The 23777-nt window shown below is 32.1% G+C and overlaps 7 protein-coding genes across 15 annotated transcripts in view; 4 read left to right on the top strand and 3 right to left on the bottom strand.

Annotated features, from left to right (window-relative positions):
- Nucleotides 1-229: 229 nt before the first annotated feature.
- mge (translocase of outer mitochondrial membrane 22 homolog mge) lies at nucleotides 230-1333 on the bottom strand. The gene is made up of 4 exons (XM_017899806.1): nucleotides 1213-1333; nucleotides 1020-1126; nucleotides 631-736; nucleotides 230-559 (listed from the first exon to the last, which is right to left on the bottom strand). Exons 1-4 carry the CDS (start codon nucleotides 1232-1234, stop codon nucleotides 354-356), a joined length of 441 nt encoding a protein of 146 aa, XP_017755295.1. The 5' UTR covers nucleotides 1235-1333; the 3' UTR covers nucleotides 230-353.
- A 540-nt stretch (nucleotides 1334-1873) lies between these two features.
- Nucleotides 1874-8885, top strand: fliI (FLII actin remodeling protein). Of its 2 annotated transcripts, XM_017899819.1 has the most exons (23): nucleotides 1874-1945; nucleotides 2167-2301; nucleotides 2365-2475; nucleotides 2615-2853; nucleotides 2924-3085; nucleotides 3159-3379; nucleotides 3454-3670; nucleotides 3841-4082; nucleotides 4251-4339; nucleotides 4753-4823; nucleotides 4920-5166; nucleotides 5291-5476; nucleotides 5577-5888; nucleotides 6012-6184; nucleotides 6271-6397; nucleotides 6486-6608; nucleotides 6708-6911; nucleotides 7010-7131; nucleotides 7284-7535; nucleotides 7693-7819; nucleotides 7900-8082; nucleotides 8166-8279; nucleotides 8374-8885. In XM_017899819.1, exons 2-23 carry the CDS (start codon nucleotides 2239-2241, stop codon nucleotides 8506-8508), a joined length of 3720 nt encoding a protein of 1239 aa, XP_017755308.1. In that variant the 5' UTR covers nucleotides 1874-1945; nucleotides 2167-2238; the 3' UTR covers nucleotides 8509-8885. The 2 variants fall into 2 exon arrangements, with proteins under 2 accessions (XP_017755308.1, XP_017755309.1); XM_017899820.1 differs by lacking the exons at nucleotides 7900-8082; nucleotides 8166-8279; nucleotides 8374-8885 and having other exon boundaries at nucleotides 7284-7402; nucleotides 7488-7535; nucleotides 7693-7724.
- A 105-nt stretch (nucleotides 8886-8990) lies between these two features.
- On the bottom strand, nucleotides 8991-10170 carry EMRE (Essential MCU regulator). Of its 3 annotated transcripts, none has more exons than XR_001890186.1 (4): nucleotides 10081-10170; nucleotides 9448-9758; nucleotides 9141-9330; nucleotides 8991-9060 (listed from the first exon to the last, which is right to left on the bottom strand). XR_001890186.1 is itself a non-coding variant. In XM_017899818.1 (3 exons), the coding sequence occupies exon 2, from the start codon at nucleotides 9722-9724 to the stop codon at nucleotides 9452-9454; it is 273 nt and encodes a 90-aa protein (XP_017755307.1). In that variant the 5' UTR covers nucleotides 9725-9758; nucleotides 10081-10170; the 3' UTR covers nucleotides 9105-9330; nucleotides 9448-9451. The 3 variants fall into 3 exon arrangements, 1 of the variants encoding a protein (XP_017755307.1); XR_001890187.1 differs by having other exon boundaries at nucleotides 8994-9060; nucleotides 9179-9330; XM_017899818.1 differs by lacking the exon at nucleotides 8991-9060 and having other exon boundaries at nucleotides 9105-9330.
- A 128-nt stretch (nucleotides 10171-10298) lies between these two features.
- Dph5 (diphthine methyl ester synthase) lies at nucleotides 10299-12730 on the top strand. 3 transcript variants are annotated; one of them, XM_017899852.1, is made up of 6 exons: nucleotides 10299-10344; nucleotides 10487-10624; nucleotides 10772-10948; nucleotides 11015-11339; nucleotides 11420-11476; nucleotides 12596-12730. In XM_017899852.1, the coding sequence occupies exons 2-6, from the start codon at nucleotides 10490-10492 to the stop codon at nucleotides 12715-12717; spliced, it is 816 nt and encodes a 271-aa protein (XP_017755341.1). In that variant the 5' UTR covers nucleotides 10299-10344; nucleotides 10487-10489; the 3' UTR covers nucleotides 12718-12730. The 3 variants fall into 3 exon arrangements, 2 of the variants coding, with proteins under 2 accessions (XP_017755341.1, XP_017755342.1); XM_017899853.1 differs by lacking the exon at nucleotides 11420-11476; XR_001890188.1 differs by lacking the exons at nucleotides 10299-10344; nucleotides 11015-11339; nucleotides 11420-11476; nucleotides 12596-12730 and having other exon boundaries at nucleotides 10545-10624; nucleotides 10740-10849.
- An 82-nt stretch (nucleotides 12731-12812) lies between these two features.
- Nucleotides 12813-17494, top strand: LOC108547358 (uncharacterized). 2 transcript variants are annotated; one of them, XM_017899850.1, is made up of 2 exons: nucleotides 12813-16386; nucleotides 16592-17494. In XM_017899850.1, exons 1-2 carry the CDS (start codon nucleotides 12820-12822, stop codon nucleotides 17396-17398), a joined length of 4374 nt encoding a protein of 1457 aa, XP_017755339.1. In that variant the 5' UTR covers nucleotides 12813-12819; the 3' UTR covers nucleotides 17399-17494. The 2 variants fall into 2 exon arrangements, with proteins under 2 accessions (XP_017755339.1, XP_017755340.1); XM_017899851.1 differs by having other exon boundaries at nucleotides 12813-16375; nucleotides 16592-16659.
- Nucleotides 17495-18112: 618 nt separating this feature from the next.
- The window catches only part of LOC108547306 (uncharacterized), a 7237-nt gene continuing 1572 nt past the window's right edge, over nucleotides 18113-23777 (top strand). The window contains exons 1-3 of one of the 3 annotated variants that reach the window (XM_017899760.1): nucleotides 18113-18866; nucleotides 22902-23017; nucleotides 23099-23166. The gene's annotated coding sequence lies outside the window, so the exon portion shown is untranslated. Of the gene's footprint in view, nucleotides 18867-19160; nucleotides 19417-22901; nucleotides 23018-23098; nucleotides 23167-23777 lie in introns of those variants that run through there. The other 2 variants (XM_017899759.1, XM_017899761.1) reach the window with 2 other exon arrangements.
- On the bottom strand, nucleotides 19513-23547 carry Qbp-1 (Queen brain-selective protein-1). The gene is made up of 4 exons (XM_017899762.1): nucleotides 23448-23547; nucleotides 21218-21287; nucleotides 20711-20852; nucleotides 19513-20635 (listed from the first exon to the last, which is right to left on the bottom strand). Exons 2-4 carry the CDS (start codon nucleotides 21271-21273, stop codon nucleotides 20438-20440), a joined length of 396 nt encoding a protein of 131 aa, XP_017755251.1. The 5' UTR covers nucleotides 21274-21287; nucleotides 23448-23547; the 3' UTR covers nucleotides 19513-20437.

The raw sequence follows: 23777 nt of genomic DNA, 5'->3' as shown, positions 1-23777 counted from the left end.
ACTAGTATTACATAACAAGTAAGATATTGTTAAAGGGTTAAGTATGAGAGAGTAAGATGTCCTTGAATTTATGGAGATAAAAATCAATATTTTCAGAAGATATAGAAAATAAGGAAGAATGAAAGAAATGTTAATATTATTTTTAAATTTACTTTAGTTTGTTTCAATCTTCTATAAATCATTAAAATTTTTGTAACAAATAATGTACGATAATCTTATTTGACTGATGCATCTGTGTCAATGAGATATTATTACAGAATAGTTTGGAATTGTTATACTAATATAAATATAAACAGTGAATGGAATAACAGACTTATAGTGATTTGAATATAACATCAATGGTATCATTGCTATTATTGCTGAACTGGTGGAGCCATTGGAAGACTCGAAGCATTCACATTTGACATGGCTTTACTAGGTCCTAATAAAACCTGCTTTTGCTGAATACGTTGTACTTCCTCCATTTGCACTCGTTCTATTTCAAACAATATGGGTGCAAATAAAATGGCTGATGAGCTGAAGAGTAACCACGCTGCTGAACATGAAAATGCATATAATCCTACAAAAAAGCAAAGATACATCATTTATTTATAACATAATATTGAATACCAAAAATTAATGATTACAAACCTTTCATACAAGTGCACAAACAAGTACCGACATTATATCCTAAATTACGTACTTCTCCTGGAAACATTTCTGTGAGCCCCAATAACCTTTCTGCTAAGCTTTCATCCTGAAGCCAAATACAAATACTACATATCACGTAACGATAACGCAATATTATTGATATACGTCGTTCCTATATATTTTATTTGATAAATTTTCATTGACGAAAAATATACATCAAAAAGCTATTGCAAGTAAAATTAAAACACAAAAAGAGAATAATTCGCAAAAAATGAAATACTGGTTAATTTTTTTAAATTAATTATAATTGCAGCCTATGAAATTAACAATTAGTAATAACGAAAAATTTTATTTATTTAGAAAATTAATGCATAATCAAAATGGAATACCTCCTCATCATCCTCGTCAATCTCGTTATCGGGAGGATGCAATTTTGCTTCAGGAGAATGTGCATCGCTACTACCCATGCCGCTATCCAATTGATCTACTTCTTCGACTGAAGTCATATAAGAAAACAACTAACGATTGATAAACGAATAAACGAATGTATTTTATTTTCACGAATCAAGTTTTAAAAATCACCTTCGTTTATTACGGCCGACATTGTATGGTGAGATAAATAATATGCGTATGGCAATTCACACCGGTGTCGTGTAGATACAGAACAATTCTGACTTCACTATGGTCATCGAAGTTTCTAAATTGTGTTTCTCATTGCGCATGTCCACATGAATCTTTAAGAAAAGTCTCTAGGTGTCTATAAAACTATATATCTCTATATAGCTACTCACAGTATATAAATACATGCGTACTTTGAATTATGCTTTCACGACTATGTAAAGAAAAAAAATTAGACAATACTGAAAAACAATCTAAAATAGAGGAAAATAGAGAATATAAATTTTTCAAAAATATTTTAGTTTCTCTCTCTCTCTCTCTCTCTCTCTCTCACACACACACGCGCGCGCGCGCGCACACACGCACACACACACACATACACACTTACTCATTCACTCCCTCTCCCTCTCCATTTCTATCACGCACGCGCTTATATACTGTTAATCTAACCAAATTAGATGTCATTGCATATTTTCAATAAAAGTTTAATATCTTCTTCGCATCGTTAGTGATATTTTGCGATTTATTTAACGCATAAACTTATTTATGTTATTTATTATTTGAAGCTAATCATTGCGACAATTATAAACTTTTCGAAAATATCAGTAAATTTGATATACATATACGTCGATTGCCTTTTACGTTGGAAGTTGCTCACGGAATTGTATTCTTCTGTTTCTATCAGCATCTGCCCCTGGTAATTGTACATTTGTTATTTATTTAATCTTTAAGCTTAGTGTACTTAAATATCGACTTGATACTAGCAATACAATTTTTTTAATATGGTTTTTCATCTTCATTCGTTCTTTGTTCTGTTAATTAATTTTCTTAATTTTGTAATATTTGAGAGCGACTAACATAATTTTTATCTTTACGTTTTTTCGTGTGTATTTTACAAATGATATTAACATGTTATAGATATATAAGCATCAAACGTAACATATGTAAGTTTTATACAATTACGAAAACATCTTCTCCAATTAAAACGAAATGGCAAACACGGGTGTATTACCGTTTGTTCGTGGTGTTGACTTTAGCAGTAATGACTTTGGTGTAAGTACGTTTTTTTTGTTTTGAAATCATAATTTTCAGCTACTACAATTTAGTTTTTTACAGGGTGGCAAATTTCCAGAATCTGTACGCTTAATGACTGGCATACAATGGCTGAAACTGGATGAAACCAACTTGACTGAGATTCCAGAAGAAATGGGCAAATTATTGAAGCTGGTAAAGCTGTCTGCGTATGGACATTTATTTTTTAAGCGTGCACAAAGTTCAGGATGAAGCTATCGTGATTGAGGTTCTTATTAATGGTTCTACAAAATGTGAACGATGAAAATTAAATTTTCTTTGTTTTTAAAAACAGGAACATCTTTCACTAGTTAAAAACAAATTGGAACGATTATATGGAGAACTAACAGAACTTTGTTGTCTGCGAACATTGAATATAAGACGTAATAACATTAAATCGAGTGGCATTCCAGCAGAATTATTTCACTTGGAAGAATTGACCACATTGGATTTGAGTCACAATAATTTAAAGGAAGTACCAGAGGGATTAGAGAGAGCTCGTTCTTTGTTAAATTTGAATTTAAGTCACAATCAGTAGGTGTCACACATATAAATTATACAATAGACATTTATGGTAGTAATTATCCAACTGTAATTTTTTCAGCATTGATACAATTCCTAATACATTGTTCATTCATTTAACCGATCTACTGTTCCTGGATCTTAGTGACAATAGATTAGAAACACTGCCACCTCAAACTCGTCGCTTAGCAAATTTACAAACTTTAAATCTAAATCACAATCCACTAGGGCACTTTCAATTAAGGTATATAAATAAGATCAACGTGATAAATTGTCATTTATTTTCCAAAGAAGATGGCGCCTATTTTTTGGTTTAGGCAACTACCATCCTTGATGAATTTAATGGCCCTACAGATGCGCGAAACGCAGAGAACGTTAAACAATATACCATCGAGTTTGGAGACCCTGACTAATCTGCAAGAACTTGATTTATCACAAAACAATTTACCTCGAGTACCAGATGCACTTTATTCTTTGTCGAATTTACGTCGTTTGAATTTAAGTGATAATCAAATAACAGAATTGTCGACAACTATTGGTACGTTATCAATTTCACGATTACTGCGTAGCTTTCGTTAATGCGGCGAACATACTAGTCTATTTTGATTTTAGAACTTTGGGTAAAATTGGAAACATTAAATATATGTCGTAATAAATTGTCCGCAATACCTGCTTCCCTGTGTAAGATTGTTACGCTCAGAAGATTGTATTTAAACGATAACCGATTAGATTTTGAGGGTATTCCTTCAGGCATTGGCAAGTTATCATCCTTGCAAGTATTTTCAGCAGCTAATAATCACTTGGAAATGATACCTGAAGGTTTATGTAGGTAAGTCGAACATGGATCTTCTTTCTTTCTTTCTCTTCTTTTCCTCTTTCTTTTTTTTACTCTATATAATTCGTATTCCAAACGAATTAATGTAAAAAAGTAACGTACTAATTTCTTGCAAATACCATGGATACGTATTTAAAATATCATAAATGTATTTTCTTCCTTAGATGTGGATCGTTAAAAAAATTAATATTATCATCTAATCGATTGATCACTGTACCAGATGCAATTCATCTTCTCACTGATTTAGAACAACTTGATCTACGGGATAATCCAAATTTAGTAATGCCACCAAAACCTATGGAAGTTCAAAAAGGTTCCGGTATCGAGTTTTATAATATTGATTTTTCGCTACAGCATCAATTGCGACTTGCTGGTGCTAATGTACCTACACCAATTCAAACTGCTGGTAAGTGTATGCTTAGTAACAATATTCAATTGTGATTTAATACTTATACGAACAATCATAAATTAATTAACCTATTGTACCTCGTAGTAACGTTAATAATGCGTAAATTGTTATTTAATTTTATTTACACTTATAAAAAATATAAAACTGAAATGTGTTGTATTTTAGGTAGCAAAGATCCAATAGCTCGTAAAATGAGGCTCAGAAGAAGACGAGATCAAGAAGAAGCTGATCAAGATCAAGCCAAAATATTAAAGGTAGAATAGTGTTTGTTTGGTGTTTGCATTTTCACGTCAGTTAATGAACTTATCCTATCATCCCCTGTTTTTGGAATTAGCGTCTCTATATCTTGATACCGAAAATTTGATCTTCCATCGATTATAGGAAGTTCTTATATCAAGATAAATTTTCTACTCGTTCTAAATGCTCTTCGCTTTATATCTCGATACATTCATAATTCTATGGGTTGGAGAAGAAATAGTAACGATCGGTGTTTTGTATCCTCCGATAGAATTCGCAATAAAAGTTTAAACATATGAACATTAATTGGATCCTATTATATATTAATATGTTTGTGTCTGTATTATTGTCATCATTTTGTTATTGCTTCGTATTGTGAAGAGAAGCAAAAGTGATTCGATTTGGTTAAATTATTTTTTTTCTCCTTTAGGGTATGAAAGATATAGCAAAGGAAAAAAACAAAGATAAAGAATGTGAAGAATCTAAAGTGGAATCGTTGAAGTAAGCACAGAACATGTGTGATAAGAATTTATTATGTTATATCTCTGTTTGGTAACTCACGAGTTTCTTCCCTTTTTGTTTTTGTCTTTTTTCAAGACCCAAACGATGGGACGAAACTCTGGAAAAACCACCGCTAGATTATTCCGAGTTTTTTGATGAAGATGCTGGGCAAATTCCTGGTTTATCTGTGTGGGAGATAGAAAACTTTCTGCCCAATGAAATAGAGGAAGTTGCACATGGAAAGTTTTACGAAGGCGATTGCTACATCGTTTTAAAGACTGAAATTGATGAAGCTGGATCCTTGATATGGGCGATTTACTTCTGGATAGGAGAAAAAGCTACGGTATAATCATTATATAATTAAATTTTCAATAATTTGAAATAATCATTTGGAACAATATAACAATGAGTGGGAAATACATTTCATAAAATAAACGCCATGCTTTTTAACTTGTTAAATTTTGTAGTTAGATAAAAGGGCTTGTGCTGCAATTCATGCTGTAAATCTACGTAACTACTTAGGCGCACAATGTCGTACTACTAGAGAAGAACAAGGTGAGGAATCGGATGAATTTCTAATGCTGTTCGAGTCTGGCATTACATATATCGAAGGTGGTCGTACCTCATCTGGTTTTTATACGGTCGAAGATACGGTTTGTATTATTGGATTTAGACAAGTATTAGTAAATCTTTCTTATCTTTATGTTTTTATCTTTGACTTGCTTCCTTTCGAATCGGTTGGCTCTTAAACAGCCATCGATAACACGATTGTATAGGGTACATGCTGCCGGTGCTTCAATTCACTTAGAGCCGGTTCCTGTTCGTTTTGATTCCTTGGATCCAGGTTTTGTATTCGTTCTGGATACTGGCAATAAGATTTTTATATGGTATGGAAAACAAGCAAAAAGTACACTAAAATCTAAGGCAAGATTAATGGCTGAGAAAATCAACAAAAATGAAAGGAAGAATAAAGCAGATATCATAACGGAAATTATGAATACAGAATCAGATGATTTTCTGTCTTGTTTGAATGTCAGAGATGTTTTACATTTATCAATGATCACTGTGAGTTAATATTAAGTTACTTGCATAAAATATTTGCATGATTGGAAAACTAAGCAAATCTTATTTATAACTATAAACAACAACTGTTTTTTCACATTTTTTCTCCGATGTTTTTCATTACAGGAACATGTCGATGCAAATTTTGTACCACTTGCGCCACGTCTATATCAAGTACAACTTGGAATGGGTTATTTGGAATTGCCTCAAGTCGAAGTACCTCATGGGAAACTAACCAACACGCTTTTAAACAATCGCAACGTTTACATATTAGATTGTCATGTAGATGTTTATGTTTGGTATATACTTAACATAATTTGGTGTATATATATATATATAACAAAATTGAAGTGTATCATTCTTTAATTGTTTCATGTGTGTATAGGTTTGGTAAAAAATCGACAAGATTGGTACGAGCAGCTGCCGTTAAACTTTCTCAAGAATTATTTAATATGATAGAGCGGCCAGAATATGCAGTGGTAACTAGATTGCAAGAAGGAACTGAGTCACAGGTATAGATTTTTTAAATTCAGAAAGATATATGGAGCACTCGATATATTCTGTTCAGTGTATAACGGTATATTTCACTTTTCCAATTAGATTTTCAAATCTAAGTTTGCTGGATGGGACGAAGTTATAGCAGTTGATTTTACTAGAACTGCCGAATCAGTTGCTAAAACTGGTGCAGATCTTACAAAATGGGCTAAGCAACAGGAAACGAAAGTATATATAAAATGAAATGGGAATACCTAAACCATGAAAGAGATTACTTCGTTTTTCATTTCCCCGGTACAGACCAATAAAATAGTTTAATTTCAATAGGCAGATCTAGCCGCACTCTTTATGCCAAGGCAACCACCTATGTCGTTTACCGAAGCTCAGCAACTAATGTCGGAATGGAATGATGATTTAGAAGGAATGGAAGCATTGGTACTGGAAGGAAAAAAATTTGTACGATTACCAGAAGAAGAATTAGGACACTTCTATAGCGGTGATTGTTACGTATTTCTATGTCGTTATTGGATGGTGCGTAATAATTTATTTTTCTCATTTTGTCGAATCGATTATAAAAACATATTCTTATTTCGTCATACATGATATATTTTTACATTTAATCACCTCAGCCATTAGATACAACAGAAAATGAGGATGGTGATGAGCAATTCGAAGAGGATTATCAATGTACAGTATATTTCTGGCAAGGCAGAGATGCAGGAAATATGGGATGGTTGACATTTACATTTAGGTGCGCAAGAAAGATTGTCATTGAAAATTTCATATATATTTTGAATTAATCAATGATAAACCAAATTACAATGAATTATATATAAATAATTGCAATTGTAATTATTTGTGAATGATATCTCTATAATGGTAAGAATAAGATTATATATTTAGCTTACAGAAAAAATTCAAATCTTTATTTGGCGAAAACTTGGAAGTAGTTAGAACTCATCAGCAACAAGAAAATTTGAAATTTTTGGCATACTTTAAAAGAAAGTTTATTGTTCATCATGGTAAGCGCAAACAACCTAAAGCTCCTGGTAGTAACAAGGTCGAATTTTATCACCTAAGAAGTAATGGAAGTGCATTGTGTACCAGGTTAATACAAATACCGGCGGATTCGACGCTATTAAATTCTTGTTTTTGGTAAGACAGCTGAGATTATGCCTTTCTTTTTTCTTTTTTTTCTTTTTCTTTGACTTTTTTTTTCTTTTCTTGTCTTTTCTTTTCTCTTCTCTTTCTTTCTTTATAAAGAAAATGATTTTGCCTTTGTTGATTTACTCGTCCATACGTTGTCTTGTAGTTACATTTTGAACGTACCATTCAATAACGATGATGAAACGGGAATAGTGTATGCTTGGATTGGTTCTAAAGCTGACGGCGAGGAAGCACGTTTGATTCAAGAAATTGCCGAAGAAATGTTTAACAACGTACGTTTGTCATCTATTGCACCATGTTTGTTTCAACGAATAAACGTGTAATACGATCTATATTATCAAATAATTAACAGCCATGGATAAGCCTACAAGTTTTAAACGAAGGTGAAGAACCGGATAATTTTTTTTGGGTAGCTCTTGGTGGGAAAAAATCGTACGACACTGATGCGGAATACATGAATTATACTAGACTCTTTAGATGTTCTAATGAAAAAGGATATTTTACGATCAGTGAAAAATGCACCGATTTTTGTCAAGTATATAACAAATTTACTAAAATTTGTGTTAGTAAGTATGAAGTTATATATAACAGGTTTATAACTAGTTCATGACATTTTAGGATGACTTAGCAGACGACGACATTATGATACTCGATAACGGCGAACAAGTATTTTTGTGGTTAGGGAGTCGTTGTTCAGAAGTTGAAATTAAATTGGCATATAAATCTGCTCAGGTAAAAATATTTTGCAGAATTCCTAAATGAATGAAAGTAATTTAATTACATTACAATTGGTAAGTTTATAATAGAAATAAACATTAATTTTTAGGTATACATTCAGCATTTACGAGTAAAACAACCAGATAAACCGCGTAAATTATTCCTAACTGCAAAAGGAAAAGAATCTCGAAGATTCACAAAATGTTTTCATGGTTGGAGCTCACATAAACGGCCACCTCAATAAAGTATTCAAAGAAATATTTCAATTTTTATTGTTTTGATAATGTTTATTAATAAGATTCAGAAAAAGACACAAAATTCATGTTATTATTGGGTATTTGTATTGATAACGTAAATTTATTTGATGGATACAAATTGAAGAATGTTTTATTTATATATATGTATAAGACGCTCACGCGTATGTGTGTGTGTGTGTGTGTGTGTGTGTGTGTATTATATACCATATACACAATATTCTGATATTAAAGAATATTATAATTCTTGAAACCATTAAATAGCCACAATCCTGTTTAAATAATGTTGATAATATAGATATCCTTCTGTTTTCATTTTCTTTTATTGTGTTTATTTCTAAATTCATCGAAACATTATTTACAAAATATCTGCACATTTGCAGACTTTTATATATATATATATATATATATATTGTCTACGTGCAATTTAAAAGAATATGCTTAAACATTTACATACTTGTATGTACTTGATCCATCTTTCAAGAAAAATAATTAATAAACAATATATCGTGTGATTTTTACACATTTGTGAAAGTAAAATTCTGGAAAAGAGGAAAAAGAAGATAAAGCTCACATATGTCTGATTTGCAAAGGAAACATTGAGCTAAAAATATATATATACACAACACAACATGTGTGTCCACAGGTTGAATTCCTTACTCAATCTTGTCCCTTTTCATGCATCGTCGTAGATCATAAAATAGAAGACGATATGTGGGAATGAAATATACTCATTTGATTCACGAACAAAGCTTGGGCAGCAGTCTATTTTGGTATTTCACTATCGAAATGTATTTAACTGTGAGAGGCTCCTTTGTGTGAAGAATATTTTAGGAACACATGCAAAAATTGAAGATTAATATACTGAATATAAGTTGCATACACTTAATAATAGAAGCATAAATTTTTGTTTTAAATAATATGGATACCAAATTAATCATCATCGTCGTCATCATCAGAAGGTATGAAAAGTTCTTTTTCTTCAAGAAAGTTAGCTATCATTTTGCTTAAAGTAGTTCCTATGATTAATCCTATTGTTACACTGGAGATGACACCCAAAAAGCCGAAACGTGTTCTTTTTGGTTCCGGTAAAATAGCACCCGAAGGTGTTGTTGTTTTTGATCGAAAATGTAGTTTCATTTCTCCACCAATTTTTCTTAAATTGCCAACAGTTTGAAATGCAATAAATACACGTCGTAATGCCATTTTTCGTTAAATGATTTCAGTGGTACGATAAACACTGAAAATAATGACAGGTGTATAGTTTACTCAACGTTAGTTCACAAATATATAATAATGATAATAACAAATAATAGTAATAATAATGACACAAAAAACACATGTATATATATTACTATTATATAAGAAATACTAATAAATCACGCAATGTTACGTTAATGCAATTTTGGTATGGAAAGCAAAATATGTAAATTGTAGCGTCAGTATGTACAAAGAAACACAGATGACAGTATATAAATTTCTGAAGTGCACGCACACATACACGCATATACACACACTGTATTTTAATTAAAATGCATTTCAATTTAATATCAACAACTTACGAAACACTTATAACAGGATTGCTATAGTAAAAATCATAATTAGCAATTAACGATCGCCTCAATATTATCAGTGCATGCGTTTGCGACACACATGTGAATGATACAAAAATGTCTCCATGTTCTGTGAAATAATAGTAATAAATACAAAATACCCTAAATACACATGTGCTCCATCTATGTGTTCTTCACTCGATACGTATAAATTATATGTTATACGACACGTATAGTAGATACATATTTTTCACTCTTCTGTTCTGATATTAGGTGATTGTTAATACAAATAATTTTAATTTATTTCACCTAGCTCATTTTCATAAAGGGGAAAAAGATCAAGATAGTCTTTTGAATTCGTGGTATTGATATATAAACGTATTGAAAAATCAACGAATAATTTGAAAATTTGTAGAAAATGTTGCATGTAATTGGATTGGGTCTTGGTGATGCAAGAGATATAACCGTAAAGGGTCTTGAAATAATTCGTATGTGCGATCGTATCTATTTAGAATCGTATACATCGATTTTATCTATCAGTTTAAAGGATTTGGTAAGTAGTTTAAAAATAAGGATATGTCTAGCTTCTTGAATATGTCTAACTTATGTAATAATTTAATAACGGTACACGAATTTGCTATGCGTTGTACTTACTCATTTAATAATAGGAGACAAACAATAGCATGTTTCAACGAATTAGGAACGATTTTATGATTGTACGATACTTGAGGCAGATCGGGAATTAGTCGAGAATAATGCAGATGAAATATTGCCGAAAGATGAGAAAGAAAATGTTGCTTTCTTGGTGGTAGGTGATCCATTTGGTGCTACCACACACACAGACTTAATATTACGAGCCCATGAGAAAAATATAAAGGTACGTGATAAAGAATAAAGAAAAATTTTACCAATCAATACTAAAGATTTCTTTTTCATTATACAGGTAAATATTGTACACAATTCTTCCATTTTGACTGCAATAGGATGTTGTGGCTTACAATTATATCGTTTTGGAGAAACTGTTTCTATTCCTTATTGGAATAACGATTGGCAACCAAGTAGTTTCTATGAAAAAATTATTTCCAATAGGCAAAGAGACCTACACACATTGTGTTTGTTAGATATCAAAGTAAAGGAACCTACTATAGAAAGTATTACTAAAAAAAATAAGGAATATATGCCATCACAATTTATGAGTGTCTCAGAAGCTGCTATACAACTATTACAAGTCATTGAGAAAAGATTTGAAGAAACTAAAGAAGAATTAGGTAAAATGATAGAAAAGTATCTTTTTTGACTAAAACAATGTCTGGAAAGTCTAATGAAAATGAAATTTGTCATTTTCCAGCCTTAGACAAATCCAGCCTCGTAGTAGGTTTAGCTCGTATAGGTTGGGATAATCAAGGTATTATCGCTTGTTCTCTTCAAGAAATGGCTTCCATTGATTTAGGTCCACCTCTTCATTGTTTAATCATTCCTGCCATAAAGTTACATCCTCTTGAATCAGAATTTATAACTTTATATATACGCAAATGAAAATGTTAGGCATTATTGAAACAGATAAAAAGGTTTTGTAAAACACAAGATTAATCTTGTCTTGTCTTGTATGAAATTCATATTGCAACATTAGTTTCCATAATTGAATAAAAAAAACTTTTCCAAATATTAAACATGATATATTGTGTTTGAAATACTTATTAGAACCTACAATTTTTTTCAAATAATATTGCAACAGAGAAGGAATATTATATTTTTAAAGAGCGTAATTAACATGAAAAAAAAAAAAAAGAAAAAAAATGAAGGATATAATGAATTTGAGAAACAACGAAAAAGTTGTCAGGACAATTAATTAATCTTGAAAAATATTCGTCAATTTTCAATGCTAAATCATACTAAATAATATTTCAGTGCTAAATAATTTTAATAACAATCTACAAAAATTTATATCGTTATTACTTATATGTTATATTACTCTTCGTCTTGTATTACAAATTTCGATATTCTATGACATATAAAAATATTTCCTATTGCAATGTGAAAATAACATTGATTTTTAATTATATTTTAAAAATGAATATTGTCACGTTGCGACGTTATAAGAAACTATTAAAAAGTTTAGTGATAAAAGAATAAGTGTACGAAGAGAAAATATGAAAAGCGATTGGTAGCGACGAGCGATCGATTTCATGCAGAAAATAGTCCGTTCGTTCTGCGTTAAGGTTACCAAGGAATTTAAATTATTTGTAATCGAAAAAATTGAGGACGGTTAATTTTAACTTTAAAGGTGAATTTGTAATTAATTCAGTTTGCCAACTGGCATATATAATCGTTGAAAAATCGATAGATTTTGAATAAAAATGAAACTGATAGGGTTATAACTGTGATACGTTATGTACAAATTAGTTCGTGCATGCGTAATAAACAAATACGTAATTCCGAGTTTATCATTTTCGATACGTAAATCATAATCATCGTGCTACGTGTAATGTTCATGTTTTTTTATCTTTTATCGTTTTTTTTGCAGGGGTAAATTTTCCGTTCATCACCAACGTCAAGAACACAGATATTGTTATTTCAAGAAAGAAAGATAATGCAAAGAAAAGATACGAAAATGCAAATGAATGTCTAAACGTGCTTTCGTCGTGACAATGTAATTTGTGTAATTTCTATATGAAGAATAACTGATTCAGCGAATAATACGTGTTATATAGACGCCGAAGGAAACCAGTGATAAACTTGAGTACAAAAATGACGGAGGCAGAGTATATAATCGCACCACGAATCCCTCAAGGCTTAGCTCCTGCGGTTGAAGGACTTGCACGAGAAATATTACGACATAAGCCCCGAGATATTTACACATTCGCGGCTCGACATTTTGCAGAATTAGTTGAATTAAGGGACAAAGAATGCACAGCCGGAATCGCACCAAAGATACTGAATTGCAAATCATTTAACGAACGTGATTATGTCGTTAATTGGATTGAATTTAATGTCAATAATGTTGCTGTTAGTAAAAATGGTGATCTTTGTACTCGTAGAGATAGCTACGGTAACTTGACCGATGAATTGATGGTACTGAAGGAACCAGTGTCATCGACAATTATGCAAAAAGCAACGTTATCGAAGAAAAAAAAGGAGACAACAAATAAAAGTGGTTGGTCTATAAATCGAACTGTCAAGGTACTTAAAAAGCATAAATACGCGAGCAGCGTTGAAAAAGGTGAGAAACTTTCGAATATCGAAATAAATGGGAAAGAAATTCAGGAAATAATCTCTGGTTATCCCGAATATCGTTCGCCGCGATTTTTAAGGAGTCTTACTTGTGGTCAGTTTCTCCGATCTTCGTCCGTCGGAAGTATATTTGCGAAAAATATAAAAAGTCGAGAAGATAGAGAAAGTCGCAAAACAATGTATAGCTTTGCTTTGGATAAATATGCAATAGGTAACCTAAAACAGAAATGTGATAAAGGTTATAATATAAACGCGAATAATTTGATGAGACAAAAAAGCGCTGATCAAATTAAAAACATTTCTACATGTGTTAAAGATACGAACGTAGATGTAGGAATCATTGGTCGAAGAAGAAGTCGATCGCTTGTAAATAACGGGAATGAAACTAAATCCAATCCAGAAGAAAGAACGGCACGACAGTATACGACAGATGGTGAAATTCCTCGAGACTTAAGAGATCACTGGAAAACTACCCTTGAAGATCAGCACAAACAGCAGGAAAAATTGCAGGAAAAATTGCAAAAAAAATTTTCAGTTACAAAAGAGAATAGCGAGAAATTAAGTTTGCGATTGGGGAAGATGAATGAAGAATATTCGAAAGGGAACGAAGTAGAAGAAATTTTACAGCAAAGCGATACCCCTGATGATGCCGTAAATAAAGGGGCTATTGATATTGATGGAACCATTTCAGTCATTCTTCCATCAGTTGTTACACGACAACCCTCTGGGAAATGTATAAAGAATAACGTGTATGGATCTAATATAGAAAGCAATGCAGGTAATTTGATATTACCACCAATCTCGAGTGACGGGTTAAAGACGATTAAGAAAGAGAGTAATTTAACATTACCGTCTTTATCGAACGATATGGATGCTTGGTTAGTAAACGAACAAACAATGTATCATCATGATAATGAGGATTCGAGTTCGAATCATTATTACAATGATCAAGCGGACAAAGAGTTTGAATTAACAAGAAATATTGAAACTACGAACTGCGACTACGGTATGAAAGTAATTCATACAGAATGCAAAGGCGAGGATTTAAAAGGCAGTAAACCCGAAGAGAATGCAATCCTTATTTGTACAGGAAACATAATTGTACAAGACGGTACAAGACATATTGATAAGACAGAAGCGTCGAAAGAAATTGGGCAATATTCAAAGTCACAAGAAGCGGATACGGAGGAAATGTTCTTCAGAGACAGTTTAAACGTTACGCCCGATTCAATTGATCTTTCTCAGAGACCAGATTCGTTGGAACATGTGGAAAACGAGAAGGCGGCAGGACAAGAACAGTGTCGACCGAATGAACTCGAAAGGAAGTTAATTGAAATTGAAACGGTTGAAAAAAGTATTGAAAATACGCTAGCTTCATCTCGGACAATTCCGCCTTGCGTTAATGGATCCGAAGGATCGTGTTTGATTAGATCTTCGTCGAATCAGGAAAACCGAGAATCGGATAAACTAGATTGCGTACATAGAAACGATATAATTCTTGTCGGCGAAACAAACCGGCAGATATGCCCAAGAGACGATGGTTGGGTAAAGAAAGACGATAAAGATATCGAGGATAATAGAGTAATTGATTCGGCGGAGAGTGAGATAGGGAATAGAAGAAGCTTTTCCGATAATTCGGAAATTTTCATCAGTACTGGCATTAATAGTACATTAAACGTCACGAACATTGAAGAAACACATAACGAGTTTAAGAGAGGCGACGCGCATTCTTGTTATGTTCTTACCGAAGGTTCTCCTTGTGAAATACCGGAAGCGGTAACCACTGTAATCATACCGGATAAAATTTTTCAAATAGACGATGACGTTTGTAAAGTAGAAGAAATTCTGATGAACAATGCAATCCTTCGCTTGAAAGAACCGATTTTATCGGGATATCTTGAAACGCAAAAAGAACTTGGAAAAGGGTATTGGCACGAGGCGAACCCGTTTGGAGAATACATTCGTCAAAATGTCATTGATTATTCGACAAGCATTGATGCTCATTTTTTATGTGACATAAGAAACACTGCTGAACGAATGACTGCTTGTCAAGACCTTGGAAATATTAAGGAGGAGGAAGAAAATGAAAGCGATAAATTGTCAAGCAATGTTACGCAGCATAACATCAGGCAAGTAATTGGTTATTCGGTAAACATGCCTGAATCGATGAAATATGAGAAAAGTATCGAGTACGAAGCAAATTTGGCAGGTTTTAGTAATCGGAAACAGAATAATATCGATCTTAATGATTCCCTGACGGAAGAACATATCAAGGGAAAAGAAGATTGGAGTGAAGATCTTGCAGTAAGTACTACAAAATCTTCGAGGGAAAGGAAAGAACAGGGAAGAGAAATGTTCAATGATCATTCGGGAAATTTTTCATTGTCATTCGAAGAGGCTGGACCACAAGTACCTGAATTAAATTTGGATTCTTTGCCAGATACAACAGTATCTTCGATTGAAAAAAGCGATTCGGATAGAAAAGATCATGGTATTCAACCGGAAAAAGAAAATAATAATACTTCTTTTCTCGAAAGTGAAAATACTTCCTTATCCTCCTCGGATTACTTGCCCGTCGAGGAAAAGCTAATCGACGAAACTTTTTCTTCGAAAAACGAATTGCTTCGAGAAGAATTTTTTATCGAATCCAAAGATCAAGTAACAAAAATTAGAAACGAAAGTGATAAGTACATTGCAACATCGAAATTAGAAAATGATGATTCTATTAAGACGTTTTCTTATGATAAGAAGAAGGAAGAAGATTCTCATTGTATGGAGGAGGAAATTGCCAAAGAATTAATAGAAAATTTGATTCTCGATGTATCAGCAGTTGAAGGAAATACTTGTAAATATCAGAGGAATAATATGATAAACCAAACGGATGATGTTGCAATTAAATTTCGTTCATCGGTGCAACTATCAACGCCTGAAACACCAATCGAAGAGTATGTTGGTGAAGAACAGATTGACAATGTTCAAGTGGACGATGAAGAAGAAGATGAAAAAGAAGGAAACAGAGGTAGAGGAGATGGAGAAGAAAATGAAGGAGGAAGTGAACCAGAAGCAGAAGGAGGTGAAAGAAAAGCAAGTACTCTAGCGCTTTTTTATCTTCCTTTTATGTCATTTTCCCTTCTTTTTTTTCAAGTAAGATGTATTACAATAGTTGTACAAAATCATTCTATAACCCCAATTAAACAATAAATTCCTTCAATTATTATAGAATGCTACATATTATGAGCCTTTCTATTCTTATTCTTAAATTAGTAAAATAGACTTGTTGATATTTTAGGATGAAATAGAAATAGAACTTTTAGAAAATCGACAAGAGGAGGAAGACGTAGAAAGTGTCAGTTCACGGCATACCGGAGAATTTCATGATTCTTTGCCACTACCATTTATTGGAATACCAAGAAGTGTTTCCAGCATGAACATTTACGATTTAAAAGCTGTACATAAAACAACAGATGGTCGCGTTGCTCTACCAGATAACATACTCAGAAATCGAAGATATACAAGGGTGCCGAGCACGATATTTTCCGATTACAAATCTTCTCGGACAACTGTTCCTCGTGGCATTGGTTTTTTGAAAAATTTTAATTTACTTGTTAACAAATCGGACTGGACTGAACTGCCTTTAAATACTTCTCCTTGTATCATTCACATCGAGCAAATGTTTAAAGAGGTACATACAACTAATAAAGCTGTTATTCCACATGCTAAAACAAATTCGGATTTCGATACTGATGATCTTCGTGAACCATTAGCACTTGATAATTCACAAGAGCCTATCATTATAGAAGAAATATCGAATCTTGACAATGGGAACGAACAGATGTTGCCGTTTTATAAAGCAGATGCAAATTTTACAAAAGAAAGAAGTTCGTTTTCTTCTGATGATCACTATGACTTTGATTGTGCTAAAGATAAAAGGAAAAATAAACTCGATGCGTCATCATCAGAGGCGAATGAAGCAGACCGATTTGTCGAAAATGACAATTCGTATATAGATAGATGCGTTGATTCTGCTAATCCTTCGGATAACCCTTTGAAAATTGTAAAAGATAAGGTATGCGACAAAGGGAAAAATGAAAAGTAAAAAATCACAGGGTAGTAGGATTTCCGATTATGTAACAATTATATTCGTTCTTAAAATAATTATATCTGTACAAATATAATGTTTAATTTGAAAAAAGAGACGGTAACTAGATTGTTTTAATTGTGGCATTGTCGATATTAGGATTATAATGTTAATTAAAAAATTTTATTTTCATTTCAATTTCTTATTATTAACATGTTGGCTTTATTTTCGTGAATAAAACAAGTAAAAATATGCTTAAATATGCCGTTTTTGCACATACTTTTTCACATACGCTAGCATATATACACACGTGCCTACTTTTTACGAGAACTACATTCATTCGGTGGAAAGCAGAAAGAGAAAGGGAACACATAAACAAGATACATAGAGAAAAACGAGATCGGTATGAAATGTATGTGATGTTTCCTGTATCACATGTATGAACTACGCATGCGTAAGCGTAATTTAAAATAGGAAAGTGTTATGGCATTTTCGACAAATTACGCTATACAGTGCGGATCGCGTTATTTTCTTATACATGTTATATTCACTCCCGAACGATTGGTTTTGCGAAAGAGGGTTTTTGTATGCACTCTTGTCGCCTTACATTAGAGATGCGATTGATACGAATAATGAAATAAATCAATATGTAATGTTATTTCGTTATTAAAATGGAGAGCGTGAATTTAAATTTTATTTTCCTTCGCTATTCCCATTAATGAAAATTGGGATTCGATAAATTATCAACGTAGATCAAGTGGAAGGTTAAAAAAGAGTGCGAAGCATCATATGATGTTTCGCGCGTATGTTGTAAACTATCATGAATGATATGATAGAAAATGAGAATAATATGAACGAAAATTCAGTTATTGAAAGACTTTTATGCAATTAAAGCTTAATATGTAATATATTAAAGATATGTAACATAATTATATATTTAGAGAAGAAGGGACAATTATTGATTTTGAAAGAAGGGAAAGCGATACCAGAATATTTAAAAGGCAAGTCGATGATAATAATTGAAGGAGAAATCGAATGGGTGGAAAAGAGACGAACAAACGATATAGCCAAGGTTCGCGATAATTGAAAACAGCTACAGAATTCGAGGAAAATTTTGGAATTTAAAATTACAAATTTCGTTAAACAGTACAAACAATGATATACCATAAATTTTATTTATTTATTTGTATCTCTTTGTTTCTTCTAGCGCGCACGCACGCGCGTGTTTACGTAAAATTTCTAAAAAGTGCGAATAACGATCGAAATTATTCTAATTGTTTGTTTTACATAAACAGAAGTGATTGCGAGAAGAATATTGTAAAATAAAAATGAGTTATAGCAATCTTCAAATGTGTTTGCACTTGTCGACAATTAAATTATAATAACAATGTAGCATTAAATTAATGTCTTATCGTGCTAGCAGCGAGAGTGATTCGTACGTCGCGAATGGACTCGTAACTATCAAGGAACAATCGAAATAGCATCAGTGAGTATTAACGATATTGGCAACGACATTGACACTATTGTAACATTTTGTTCAAGCATGAAAAATCATCTTTATCGGTAATTAATTTACCGTTCTTAAACTTAAACTTAAAACTAATGTCTTAATGCACGTTAGATGAAAATATTTCACTGTGATATCATTGGTATGTACTTCATTTTCTAATACATACATACCTGCATCACCGATGCCAATCTTGGAGGTATACAAAAATAAACTGGTTATATACGTTTACTGCTTTTGCGATGAAACTGCTTGCATGTAGACTTCTAAAATTGTTCCCGCGATGCTTTTGGTAACATCGTTTACTGTACATATACGTGTATACGTGCATAGCTTATTCTACGTTACATTTAAAACAGGCAAATTATTGCGTTTGCACGATCAAGCAACGCGCTTTGTTTTCTTTCTTCTTTCTTCATTCTTCTTTCCTTTTTTTTATTTTTCCGAATGATAAATAAATTGAACGCAGAGGAAGAAGATAATTAGTAATGTCGGGTAACATTAATAAGATCATCGAAAAGTGCATAAGGTATTTCGTTTTGTTTTTATTTACGAAATGTAAGACACGCGTTAATACAATATATGAGACAATTAGATTCGTCTTTACAGCATGTAATGTAAAAATATTTCGTTTAAAATCATAATATTTGTATTCATAACACTTTAACGTTCTCGCTTGTTTTAATAATATACGCAAATTTACCAGTCGAACATATTTACGAACAATAAAAACGAATGTATCTAATTAAAATCCCCCCTCCCCGTTCCTCTCGCTTCTGCTTAGTTTTTTCTTCTTCCTTTCCTCTTGTTCCGTTAATTTTACAGTAAAATGGCAAAACCGGCGCTTAACGTTGTTCTCTTTTTCCTCGCTTAACCTTTATCAACTGTTATGAATAATGTGCTAACCATGTACGTACGCAAACCAACATTTAGGATAATTTAAATATATCTTAAGCACTGTTTCAAATAAACTGTTGCAAATAAACGTAATTTAATCGAAAGAGAAAGAAATCAGTAACAGTAGTAGAAGTAGAACCTTGTAAATGTCTCACTATCTATAATCGCCTTTTCTCTCCGTCTCCGTCATGCATTCGCCTAACTTTTTCCACATTCTTCTTCTCTTGTTTCCGGTATACATTTCCCTCCCCGCTCTGTGTGTTACTCACAATCAGTCATTCAGTTGCTCATTCACTCAATCTCTCACTCTCTTTAATTCGCCTCCCCTTTGGTTTTACCTGCTTCTTTGCTTTTTCCTTTCCCTTTCCTACCCTTGATGATTACATACGAAATTACAAATGTCGATACTTGGTTTGTTCATCTTCGCATTTGTCACTTAATCTTCGCATTATTGTTCGACGTTTAAAATCATCTTTATCGTTACCGTATATACTCCTTTGTCATCTTACGCGTGTATCTAATAATATTGGTAAAATCGGTAAAAGTGTTATGCGTTTAATTCTCCACTGGTTCATTTGTCAAATTTGAAAAGATTTCAGTTGTTCGCTTATATAGGCAAGTAACCGTCCGATTAACGATAGATAATTATCAATTTACATGGCAGTAGACCATCTTTCAAATCTATTCATATCGCGTGATTCTGAGCTTTTATGCGGTAAACAAGGGTCTTGGTCTACGGAGCAGTTCAATTTTTCTAAACTACAACCCACGCATTTGTTACAGTTGCAACGCATGCCTTCGCCGCAAATGCCGTAAAGTTCCCTCGGTCCTCCACACGATTCATCGGGTCCCTGGGAAAATGAATACGATTGTTATCGAAATTACTTAAAACTTCCAGATTACACGGATTCATTAAGATCACTCGCCTTTGCACATTGCCGAATACCGCAAGCATTCGATATAACGGTACCATATTCACATTTGTGACAAAAATCACCGCATCCCGTGCAATAAAATGCTATCCCCTGTTTTTCCCGTATCGATGGATAACCGGAACATTTGTCGAGCCTAATTCGAATCAAATATATTATTATTGCCTATAATAATATAGCGTGTTGACGTTATTAAACGTTCATGTTAATGTCCATGTTTCGTATAATTGAGAATTTCCGTGTCACGATGTGCACGATTTCGTGAATTTTAACTTACCCTTTCATATACTTTCGTATATTCTTATCTATATAAATAGTGAAATATTTTCTTATTATCGAAATAAAATAAAGTTGCAAAATAAGAGCTGATATACACGTAATTGAATCGCAAGTAACGTAACATGTGTTTCAAAGGTTTAATGTTCGACATGCTTTCTACATAAATTCGAAACAAAATCAATTTGTCCCCATAAGTAAACTGTAAATTTTCAAGATTCTTACAGAAGAACAATGGTAAGCAGTACAATGGTTGTGCGGATAGTTTGTATGGCAAACATTTCGTTTTGTAGATCTGAAACAGAATTTAAGCAATATTCACTTTATTTAACCGAAGTAAAGTCGATTGAACGTTATTTTACATGCTTAAAGGACATTAAGCAGATTTTATGTCATGTATACTACAAACAATTTTATCTGTGCGTTGATCGCATATCAAGTATATTCCTAATCAAAATCCTCTTACAGCAAATCCTCTTACAAATTTATGGTGAAATTTATGATATTTATGATATTTATGGAAATGTAGAAATAATATATTTTGTGCAACTACATACCAATACGTATTACGATCTATTCGAAAGGACATTTAAATGTTTACAAACGTGAAAGCATTTATCGAATTTAATGAACAAGGGAAGTATGGGAGAAAACATTGACAACTGTTTCGTGTGTCAAAAACAGTGAAAGAATTTTCGATTTCCTTTTCCTCTACTTACTTCCATCCTACTTTACTTACTTGATTATTAATTTTGTCAGTAGGTATAAATACGTATTATTACCAAACTGTCTTTGATATTATTTGACGTATAAAATAACAGTAAAACTATAAAACACTTTTCACCGTGATAATATTTGTTCGCATGAAATGTTATATATTAAATATTAATTAAATATTTTGGTATATTTTTAGTATATTACTATAATAAACATTTATATTTTATATAACATTTTATTTTTAATTTATTTAAATTCCTTGCGATAAACTCCAGTTTCTTAAGTGTCCATCTAAAATGAATTATCATAAAAAAGAAGAATTTTTGCAAAATCGTTCATTAATTCTGAGAGCTGTATCGAAATTGTGCCTGTAGGTACAAGGGAAAAGAATAGTGAATAAATTTATCAATTTGCCTTAAAGTTTATCGAGATACATACATCTATACATGTATGTCTAATGGTTAAGCTATAGGTCATATGGATTCTTTTCTTCTTTTCGTTTCTTCTTTCTTTCTTTCTATCTTTCTTTCTACCCTCTTATGTATGGGGAAAAAAGATAAATAATAACATTACCTATATAATATCGATGTTTGTTTCTGCTGAAAAACCAAAGTTTTATAACGGAAGTTAATTGAACCAATTATAATTTAAATTATCATTTAAATTTAATCATTCGAGTGATTTACAAAATATTAGATGGACATCCGTTCTAAATATCAAACGGCATATTTTATAAATATTTAAATATCCAATAAAGTATTCAAGAATCCAATCAATCTCTTATAAAACAATGCTTTAATCAATTTTTCCAGGAGAAAAGTAACTATGCTTAAGATTTTGAAAATAATATTCGAGTTTCTTGCAAAGTGTTTCGTACACGTAATTATTTTAAATTTCTTCCTTTCTATATTTTTCCCGAAGTTTGTACTTTTATATTTAAACTTTTATATTTTTTTATATATATATATCTTCCATTTGTCAATAAAATTATGGCTTTATAAATTTTTGGCATCACGAAATAATAAATTAAATAATCAATAATCACCTAATAACTTAGTAAATGTGAAAATAAAGTAAGATATGCAATTGATTTTATTATTCAAATAAAACATTATTAAAATATAATGTGCCCATATATTATGCTATATTTCGATACTTGTATTAAATATTAAGCAATAATTGTCCTTTTCAGATTATGCGTATATTGTGCTAAGGCTAACGAATTGAACTCCGTAATTGATCAAAACAAATTCATCATGTATTTGTTTGGATTTTAATCTTCTTCGATTTTTCAACTTTCTTTCTATCGTACGTAAATCTAACGTATCTTGCATAGTCTAATAAAACTCTCTTTTTCGCATAGATCATTATTATTTTATTTCGTTTTAGTTTTGTCAATAACATTGGCAATACATATACCGTATCCACATTGAATAATATCATCGATTTGATTAAAGGTATGGTGATAAATATTTTATTACATCTGGATTTCAAATATATTTCACTAATATTTCTTTATCTTCTTATCTGATTTTTTCCATTCTCTATCTCCCTTTCGTTTACCCCCTTTTCCCTGACCCTCCTTTTTCACAATTTCTTTCCATGTTTTACCACTGATGCAAAAAGAAGAAAGAAGTGTACACAAAAATACTATACAGTAATATGGATTTGTAATGACAGACATGTAATAATGAATGTATGACCGATACGGAAAGCATACAGTGCACTCTGTGCTCACCCTAATTATATATTCTTCCAAGTGTTTCTACTTCCGTAGAATTAAATAACAGTTATGGTTTTCTCTTTACTGGAAGAAGAAAATATGATTACGCGGAGACGGAAAGACGTTGAATGTGCCATTGAAGCCAAGTGCTCTTTGTTTTATAGGGACGTGAAGAAAGGGCAGGAGAAGGAAGGGGAACAGAAGGCATACAGCCGTTCATTTAACAGTCGATGTATCTATTATCGTTTCACCCTAGCTGATGATCTAGGTTGTCAAGCGAAATCCTTGCTCCTCGTCCTAATTATCCATCATGCCGTGAATACCCTTCTAAGCACGTCTTTCCCT

Source organism: Eufriesea mexicana, unplaced genomic scaffold, assembly GCF_001483705.2.
Source record: "Eufriesea mexicana isolate 0111107269 unplaced genomic scaffold, ASM148370v2 scaffold994, whole genome shotgun sequence".
Taxonomy (NCBI): Eukaryota; Metazoa; Arthropoda; class Insecta; order Hymenoptera; family Apidae; genus Eufriesea; species Eufriesea mexicana.
This window is presented reverse-complemented; position numbering and strand designations above follow the sequence as displayed.